This window comes from Phalaenopsis equestris, unplaced genomic scaffold (assembly GCF_001263595.1).
Source record: "Phalaenopsis equestris unplaced genomic scaffold, ASM126359v1 Scaffold000002, whole genome shotgun sequence".
In the NCBI taxonomy this organism is placed as follows: Eukaryota; Viridiplantae; Streptophyta; class Magnoliopsida; order Asparagales; family Orchidaceae; genus Phalaenopsis; species Phalaenopsis equestris.
The window spans coordinates 50411590-50421484 of NW_018164444.1; the positions used below are offsets into that span (position 1 = coordinate 50411590).

Below are 9895 nucleotides of genomic sequence, written 5' to 3' on the forward strand. Positions count from 1 at the left end.
AGGGAGGTCAAAGCCCTTGGAAGTTGGGTGCAAATAAATAGGGAAATATTATTATCGGGCGAAGAATTGGAGATTTTAGAGTGACAGACTAAAAACCCCAATTTGGTCCTATCGTTTGGGTGCTGAAGTGTAGATGTTAGCCCACAGGTGAGGGGAACGTGGGAGCTCCGAAGTGGGAGCCGGTATCCTCCCAGTCTAGCCACAGAATCAGTAACCAAGCATAGGATTAGTCAATGTTCTTTATGCCTGGACCAAAGAGTAAAGAATATGTATGCTCCTATTTGACACAATATAAATTGAACTAATTCATTTTATCCATTCACTATAATTTCTTGACAAGGAGAATGATGCTTTCTTATATATTGAATATCACAATTAAACCCTACTTTATATCATTAGTTATTTATTAGTTATTAAAATTATCTATTTATTTCAATTGTCTATTAGTGACAGATAAACAAATTGAACGTCGTTGTTGTGATTAAAGTCCTGTTTTTATAAAAGTCTTAGTCCGTGATTCTAAAACACTCCCTGTGGGATCGATATCTAGGACTCCATTAGAGTCCTATATTACTTGAACGATACGTATACTTGCGTTGACCAATTCAATTTTAACATTATTAAATATTATAATTATACAACTTAATCAAATTAGACACATCTATAAAGTCGCGATCAAGTCTTTGGACACTGTTGCTGGAAAATTAAATCTTCTAGTAGCTTCATCAAATTTTTGTATTTGTCGATTACAAAATGAAATCGGTCACATCACGCGCCTAAATTTTGTCTGAGCAGGTATGAAGAGTAAGTTCTCCTTTTGAATGGGTAGAAGAAAGTTAGAGGTGCCTTTGATTTAGCGAAGGAGCCGTTGAGATGTAAGAGCTTGCAATTGAGGTGATGGTGCATGTGCTGACACAACTGATTCACAACTAAGGATATACCAGGTCTACTGATGGTAAAATATTGAAGGGAGCTAGTTAAGTGTCGGTATAATGTGTGTTAAAATTGGTGTCTGGGTTACTATTAGATGGCTGTTTGGAGGGCAGTGGATTAAAAACATGTTTGCATTTTACCATACTAGATTTTTGAAGTAGTTCCACGACATTATTCTTTGGGCTGAGAAGTTCATACGGCTTAAAAATCGCGTGAATGTAAGAGAGAATTAAATGGGTCTTAATTGTTTCATGATGAATTCATTACGTAGACTTTGCAGGAGAGCTGAGATTGCAGCATTCTTGTTTTTTGTATGGAGGATATTGGATTGGGATACTTTTAGTGTTTTTGGGTTAAGTCTTGTGAAAACGGTTAGTTCATTTGTAATTTTGTTGAAATCAAGTTGGGATAGTCCTAAATTTAATGACTAAAGTTTCCAATAAAAATGGTTTTTCAAGAGTTTTATGCACAAAAGACTTGCTATTTCTCAAATAGTTTTTGAAGCATCTCTATAACCAATGCAAAACAATAAAAACATAATATTGATCTTGGATCTGTGTAAAATTGGTTAAAGTTTGAAATGGGCTAGATTTTATATAAAAGAAAGCTAACATCAAATACCTTTCTTACGTCGTAAGATATTAAAAAAATTAATAAGATTGATTTTAAGTTCGAAATTTTATTTTTGATGCTGGTAATGATGATGCTATTGATTTCACAGTCTTGTTTTAACTAGTATAGAACTGCCAAATCTTACATTTTCTTTTTAGAGTGCAGAGAGATGGAAGCACTTGACTGAGAGCGCTGCCCGTCAGAATTTTGAGTTGCATGCATTCCGAGCCGCATTTCAAATGGTAATTGCCGAATTTCATAGTCTCTAAATAGCATTGTCTTTGCATAGTAAAACAAACTTTTATATTCGATATGATTTTCATGTACTTGGGATTTTTTTGGATAATTTTTTGAACAAGGGTTTTCCTGTGCCATATTTCTTGACTTCATTTAATTAAACAGCATTACTCTTATCACTTGCTTAGTATATTTTTCTCATTTAATGGTTCCTTGAATCATCCAAAAATTGTCTTTTTACAACATTCCCTCTCGAATCCTGTGTTGCTCGGCTCTCCTGAAGAATAATGGATATACAGGGCATCTGCAAGCTTTGTTGCTTGATGTCAGTTATCCTTTACATATATGCCACATCACCTAACATTTTTGCATGAGCTATTCCCCTTTGGATTTTTTATATTGTTCCACTTCCTTTAACTGAAAAAACCAGCCAGCCAGACTATAGTTAGCCAAAGTAGTATTCATTATGTTGTGTTTATTATGTAATTTTTCTCTTTCATTTTTCTGGATTATTATATTTTTGAAGTTCCATTGTACTGTGATGAGCTAATCATACTTTCTTTGTTTGCTAATAATTTCTTTTGAAGGTTCTGGATAAGTATTATCCAGAAGTCATCGGATCAAGTCCATCAATTGGACGGCCTGGGAAGGCTCTGCGACGCCAGCAGATGAGAAGAGCAGTACAATCTCAGTTTGGTGCTGAAACTAACATTTCATCATTTAAGTTGAAGGATGAAAACAATGCCGGCAACAAATCCTTTGCTATGCAATCTGATGAAACTGACGCGACTGAAGAACACTGTGATTGTAGAACCCTAAAAGGTCCAACTAGATATGTCTTTTGATGGAATTTAACTTTACAAATTGTTTATACATCATCAACCATGATGAATCCTACCAAAGTTTAAGTTTAGCTTGTCTTTTTTTTTTTTTTACACTGCAGTGAATATAATTAATAACCCAGAAGTATTTTCAGAGAGACCCTGTTGTGAAGGATATAAAGAAGCTCAGTCTTCCACAAGCTCTGATAGATATGCCCTTTTTAAAGTATTCAGCAAGTCTGGATTACATCGTCTGGGGTTGGAAAGTCTGCAGGATTTCAACTTGCTTGAACCTTGGATGAGAGCTGAACCTTTCTTGGTATGGTTTTCTGAACTCTTTTTCCCTTGTTATTGTTCAAGGTTCTTTTATTTTTTTTAACTTTGACTTGGCTCATCACACTCTCTGCTCATATTTATACTTCAAATTTCAATTTTTATTTGCCAGTGTTCATCCGAGTTAGAGGTGATGTAACACAAGCATTCAAAGTTTCATTTCTACACTAGTCTTTTGTTAGTCTTTTCTGTCTGTTGTTGGCTTAACATTTTGTTTAGCAACAGTCATTTTATATGGGCTTTTGTCTTGGAATGCTCGTGGATATATGGCACACTAATCACGAAAGTCCACTTCATGCAGTTTCAATTGAGCCATTATGGGGATTTAAGAATTTGCATATTTCTTTTGTCTCATAATACCAAAAATGATAAAAAATACTAGCGATCCTTATAATTCCTGTATGCTGAATATAATATTTCTTCCCATTTTTTTTTTGTTTTGATTTGAGGCGCCTAAAAACAATTACTAGTTTCTAAATAATTTTAGCTATTTTATCAACAATATCAAAATTTGTGTTTCTGTAATCTTCATATAATTATAACAAAACTAGACAATGTTCTTTCTAAATTTAGACCATCAGATCATTTTAAGTAGTAGTTTTTTGTGATATTATTTGTATTTTTTACGTCTTATTTTGGCTGGCAATAATGATACTGTTGTTGCTGATGATGCTAAACAAAAGTGACTATGATAATTGAATCAAATGTTGAGAAAACAAAAAAAAAATCATTAATAGACGAGTTAAATGTGGAATGAGAATGATAAAAATGGTTTTTTTTTTCCATATGAAGAATAATATTATTTCAAGAAAGTAATGCCAGTGCATCATGCGCAATTAACAAGAAGCTAGAGGGAAGAAAAATACGAACAGGCAAATTCATAAAGCATGAAGTGCATTGATAAACATCCAATATTGCCAAAAAAGTACAAATGAGAATAAGAACCCAATTGGATCGCCAGGCTTGAAGCTTGATGAAAGCTAGGGCGTGACCATCTATTTTATTGTGATTGCATCACCATTCAGTAAAGAGGATAAAAAATTTCCTATCAATCAGAATATCATTACTTATACTACTTCCATCAGAATTATCGGTTGTTGATCATCATGACCATATGTGCCTTCACTTGTTTACAGAATATGTAGAAACCTTGTATTGACGACTATAGAGTAAAAAAGTATTCTCTTGTTTACAGAAGATGTAGAAACCTTGTACTTAGGGCCATCAAGGATAGGCACAGTTGCCTGTGAAAAAAAAAACGAGAAAAGAAATAAGAAAAAAGAGCTATATTAATTAAAATTGAATTAAAATTTATCTAATCGCGCCTTCCCGCCTGGTGGAGCCCGCTTAAGTGGGGTAACCGTTCCCCACTCTCCCCTACAGTTACAAACAAAGGATCAAAGCCCTTTTTTTCCTCATGGGCACTGCTCTATCATTCCCAATTGCTCTTGTTCTTCGTTCTTGTTTTGTTCGTCTATTCCTGTTCTAAGCCGCAAAAGGAGTCCTGTGCCAACGTCATCTTGTTTTTCCTGTCATAAGTCCTCGTCTGCATTGTTTTCCTATTCGCTTTTTATTTTTCCTTCCTTTCCTTCCTCACAACAAACACACTAAAACTACCCTCTGTCATGCCTCCCTTCCACTGTTTCATGCACAATCTTCACGACATGAATCGTAACATTCCTCCTTCACCACTGTGCTGTGCTTTCGCTTTGCACTAGCCTCTGTCCTTCGTTGATTTCACTAGAATCTTTTGTAACAAAATTGCTAGCCGCTATTCCCCTCTCCTGCAAGCTGCATCACACATAGAGATGACAACCTTCTTCTCCGTGGGATCTTCCTCTCCCTGCATGCGGGCAATCTAAAGATCAAGAGCCCTCATTTCAGGCCGCGGTCTTCGTAGCACCATCCTAGCACAAAGCTTGCAAGATCTCGATCCTTTGTTTCTCCCATCACACGACACAATCTCCCCTGCTCTAGAGCTTGCGCTCGGTCCTTCTATGCTGTGATCTTCAAGCCACGCTCTAATTCTCACCGGTCTCGGCGAAGTCACTGTGCACGTGAAGCCAGTCCTTCCTCCCTGCGCCGAAATGCTCCACGATCGAACAGAAGCAGAGCTCCTCTGCCCTAAAGTCCTATCTCCTTTACTTAAACCCATCATTTTCGTTGTTGAACTGACCTCTAATCCCTATTCAAGCACATCCCGATCTATTGAGGGAAAGCCTGATGACTTCTCCCTACCCGAGCACCAAACCTGAGACATTTTTATTTTATATTTGATTTCTGATTTTATATTATTTTGATTTGTTGTAAAAAAAGTGAGGGGCGCAGAAAATATGTCATATACTTTTATGTTTTATTTTACCATTCTATAGTCAATAGCGAAGCTCGAAATGATATATTTTTGGGGCAATGAGTGAAAATTTTTTAAAATATCCACTCGAGGAAATGCGGTTATCTGTTTGTGGGGAAATTAAGTATTATTCAGGAAAAAATACGGATTCAGTTGGAATTTTTTTTTTTAAATAGGGATTTTAAAATATCCGTTCATGGGAAAGTGAATACTCGTCATTGGGGAATTGAGTACCATTCGGAGAAAGTGAAGTACTGCTCGGAGTTTGCGATCTAACATTTTGTGCAGGTACATTGAGGGTTCGTTGCGTCTTTTAAGATCGCGAGTTAAGTTTACACTTTTGTTCCTCGGTCGCAGTGTCTCACAACTTAAGATAACTGAGAATGTTGACATAATCTGGTGCCCCCAAACGGGGGTTGATGCCGGGAGGTTGTCGGAATTTTTGGTGAATTTGGACTTCTAAATAAGAAAATTTTTGAATTTTGGGGCTTATAAAATAAAAATAAAATGTGAATCGTTTGAAACTTTAAACATTTGAAAATTTGAGCTTTTGAAATGTAGGCTCTTGATTTTAAAAGTGTTTAAAGTCTCATGCTTTTGAAATTTAGGGTGCGTTTGGGGCATTTTATTTGCTGCGGGAGCATTTTGAAAACGGCGCTGCATCGTTTGATTCTTGTGTTTGAAAACTTGTTAAGAAATGACATTTTAGAATTTTTAATCGACAGGGCCGCGAGATCGACCCCGTGACGCGCGTATTGGATTCATGTTCGAATGATTATTCATTTGGTGCCCTTCTGTTGTCTTTCTCCTCCTTTGCTCAATTTCTCTTGACTTCGGTTGATCACAGGAACGTCCCTGGCCTCTCGCTCGACCAACCACCTCATCGAAAACTTCGAACTGTCTTCACCCTCTCCTTCCTCTTTTTCCTCCTACCAGTATCGCCTTCTCATCCGTCAGATCCGCCGAAGCATTGAAGCAGGTGATGTCGATGGCGTTGTTTATTTACTGTGGGAGCACGTGTCGGTGGTGCTAGATAACCCCAGATACTCTTCCAACTTTAGTAGCAAGTAACCCCTTTTTTGCACGGTGATGATGCTTTGGGGAGAAGCATATCAAATGTGATGTATTCCTACGACGTATTGCCAATATATCTGTTGAACTCGCTTTCGGTCGAGGTGTAATTTTCCCCTCCTTAGTAGCCTAGGATCTAGCCGTAGGATCTTTCTGTCGACTACTCCTAGAAAACTAGTGAATGATCCCTCCCCGTTAGCAATTCTTGACCTTTCTTCGCTCAACTTGACGTTCCATGTAGTAGTCTTGACCGCTATTGTTTAGCAGGTAAGGCTACTCCGAAGGAACTCAAGGAGCATTCCTATAGGACTGCCAGCCTTATGATTGACTTTACTCGTTGATTTTGCGCCGCTGCGCTCTGTGCTGTCCTGTTTAATCGAATTCGAGCCAAAATTTTCGTAGGATTCAGACCGCGACGTGTTTTTAGCCTGATCGACGATGAGGTTGTCCGGACGACTCCGGATGACGAAACGGACTGCGCCAATGCGTCCGGAACGTCGATTTTTCTTGATTTATATGATATTTTATAATGTAGGCTATTTAAAGATATGGATCAGTTTATATGGTAAACGGTTGTAAATTTTATTCATATAATAAATAATATTTTATTATTATTATTATTATTCTAATTGATAACTTATATTAAAACCCTTAACCTAAATTCTTCTCCCTCCCCGCCTCATTCCTTCGAACCCGTGGGTCTGCCTTAGCCCTAGGACGGCTCGTTCGGTCGCCCGGCCCGCTCCTTCTTCGTGTCGTTGGGGAGGTTTGGTTCCCGCGTTCGCCTCTCGCACGTGGGACAAATCACACAAGCGCCCATCCCTCGTATCCTATCTTCTGCGATATGGGTTCGATCTCCTCTGCCACGAATCGTATCCTCTGCGAGGATCTAATCCTCTGCATCTCTCGATCCCTCTGTCGTATCTTCTTAATCATTCGTCTCCTTTGCCCTTAAGGTATATGAGAGCTCCTCTGTGAAGCTTCTAAGAGGCCGAAAATATTTCTAAGAGAGAAAACTCTGCTATTTTTTTTCTCACTCACTTTTTTGATCTTCTGGTGCTTGAATCGATTTCCTCCTGCTGTTGGGAGAGGAAGTGAAGTTGTGGAGTGTTTTTAAAGTTTCTGTGTTACTTTCTTTTTGCTTCAAAGAGGTACCTTCTTTCCCCTCCCGTGCATTGCTTCTTTTCGGTCTTCCCTCTGCCGAGCCTTTGAGCTTGGTGCGGTGGATGGTATAGCATGCTTGCATGACATTACACTTATATATATTTTTTTTGAAATACTTGGTACTCAAGCATTTAGAAATGGAAATGTCAACATGTTCTAGGAGCTAGACTTGATTACTTGCTTAAAGTGGTGAAGCTATGACATGTTTCTATTTATTGTAGCATATTTCTATGGGACGCAAATCAGAAATATTAGAATATGGCTTTGAGACAATGGTAGCTCCTCTTGCAAGCATGTTGAGATATGTATCACGAGGCTTTTCATTTATTCTTATCTAGCATGAGACATTGGAAGGTTTATCTGGTCTTTCACGCATGTGGGGGCTCAGTTTTGGCTTCCTGTGGCTTTCCCTTACTCGAAATGCATGCTAGGAAAAAGTTTAAGTTTATATTGGGATTTGAAAAAGTTCTACAGTTGTTCTTATTTGAAGCATGTGGTGGCCCTATGTTTTGATATTTTGAAGGCATGAAGGTGTTTTTCTAGCTTTTATTGTGGCCTGATTTTGAGCCTTAGCTGCGGCTTGATTTTTTTTTGCCCATGCTAGGTTTTGGTTTTCTCAAGGATGACTGGGTTTGGATTTATTGCCATAAACTGCATTTGTGGCTTATAAAATTTTGGTTTCTAGTCTCCATTGGGGCTCGGTTTTCACCTTGAAGGGGCATGGGATGTTTGTTTTATTGAGGCTTGGCTTTTGGTTTTGGTTAAAACATTGTCCTAACTGTTTAAGCTTCATGTATGGGCTTTGAAGGGTTTGCTTTTGGCTTTGTTCGGGGGCTCGGTTTGCTTGCCTTGACTCCTGTCCGAGAGCCTGTTTTGGCGTACTGTGTTGTCCTTATTCGAGATCTGTTATGGGAGGGTTCAATTTTATTCGCTTTAACCCCTATTTGGGGTTCGGTTTCTGTCTTGTTCTGCTCCTACTCGAGAGGTAGCTTGGGAGCTTGATTTGGTTTATTCTTACCCCTACCCGTGAGCTTGCTGGCAATTCCTTGGGGTTGTTTGGCTCCTCCTACATGAAGTGGCTTGGGTGTTGATTGATGAGTCAAGTTTAAATGTATGTCTTTGCCCTATCTATAAAGTGAGGTGATTGAAGAATGGGTTGAACAATTTCCTTATGTCCTACTTGGTGAAATTAGAGTCGGTTTGGAGGCTTTGTGAGGGTTTGTCCATTCACTCTCCTATGTATATCAAATATATTCATATAATTGACTTGGGTTGCCTTAGCCGTGAGCCTCCTCTCCTTCTATGTCTTGGGTTGCCTTAGCCGTGCTGCCTTAGCCCTAGGACGGCTCGTTCGGTCGCCCGACCCGCTCTTTCTTCGTGCCGTTGTGGAGGTTTCGTTCTTGCGTTCGCCTCTCGCACGCGGGACAGATCACGCAGGCGCCCATCCCTCGTATCCTATCTTCTGTGATATGGGTTCGATCTCCTCTGCCGCGAATCGCATCCTCTGCGAGGATCTAATCCTCTGCATCTCTCGATCCCTCTGTCGTATATTCTTAATCATTCGTCTCCTTTGCCCTTAAGGTATATGAGAGCTCCTCTGTGAAGCTTCTAAGAGGCCGAAAATATTTCTAAGAGAGAAAACTCTGCTATTTTTTTTCTCACTCACTTTTTTGATCTTCTGGTGCTTGAATCGATTTCCTCCTGCTGTTGGGAGAGGAAGTGAAGTTGTGGAGTGTTTTTAAAGTTTCTGTGTTACTTTCTTTTTGCTTCAAAGAGGTACCTTCTTTCCCCTCCCGTGCATTGCTTCTTTTCGGTCTTCCCTCTGCCGAGCCTTTGAGCTTGGTGCGGTGGATGGTATAGCATGCTTGCATGACATTACACTTATATATATTTTTTTTGAAATACTTGGTACTCAAGCATTTAGAAATGGAAATGTCAACATGTTCTAGGAGCTAGACTTGATTACTTGCTTAAAGTGGTGAAGCTATGACATGTTTCTATTTATTGTAGCATATTTCTATGGGACGCAAATCAGAAATATTAGAATATGGCTTTGAGACAATGGTAGCTCCTCTTGCAAGCATGTTGAGATATGTATCACGAGGCTTTTCATTTATTCTTATCTAGCATGAGACATTGGAAGGTTTATCTGGTCTTTCACGCATGTGGGGGCTCAGTTTTGGCTTCCTGTGGCTTTCCCTTACTCGAAATGCATGCTAGGAAAAAGTTTATATTGGTTTGAAAAAGTTCTACAGTTGTTCTTATTTGAAGCATGTGGTGGCCCTATGTTTTGATATTTTGAAGGCATGAAGGTGTTTTTCTAGCTTTTATTGTGGCCTGATTTTGAGCCTTAGCTGCGGCTTGATTTTTTTTT

General features: G+C 38.8%; 1 protein-coding gene across 5 annotated transcripts in view; it reads left to right on the plus strand.

Annotated features, from left to right (window-relative positions):
* Window positions 1-9895, plus strand: part of LOC110023258 (protein RRNAD1) — a 29366-nt gene that overhangs the window by 10407 nt on the left and 9064 nt on the right. For 4 of the 5 annotated variants that reach the window (XM_020722585.1, XM_020722575.1, XM_020722593.1 and 1 more), the window contains exons 9-11: window positions 1704-1787; window positions 2370-2604; window positions 2726-2922. In XM_020722585.1, the coding sequence (XP_020578244.1) occupies window positions 1704-1787; window positions 2370-2604; window positions 2726-2922 (516 nt within the window). The remainder of the gene's footprint in view (window positions 1-1703; window positions 1788-2369; window positions 2605-2725; window positions 2923-9895) is intronic. The other variant, XM_020722600.1, reaches the window with a different exon arrangement.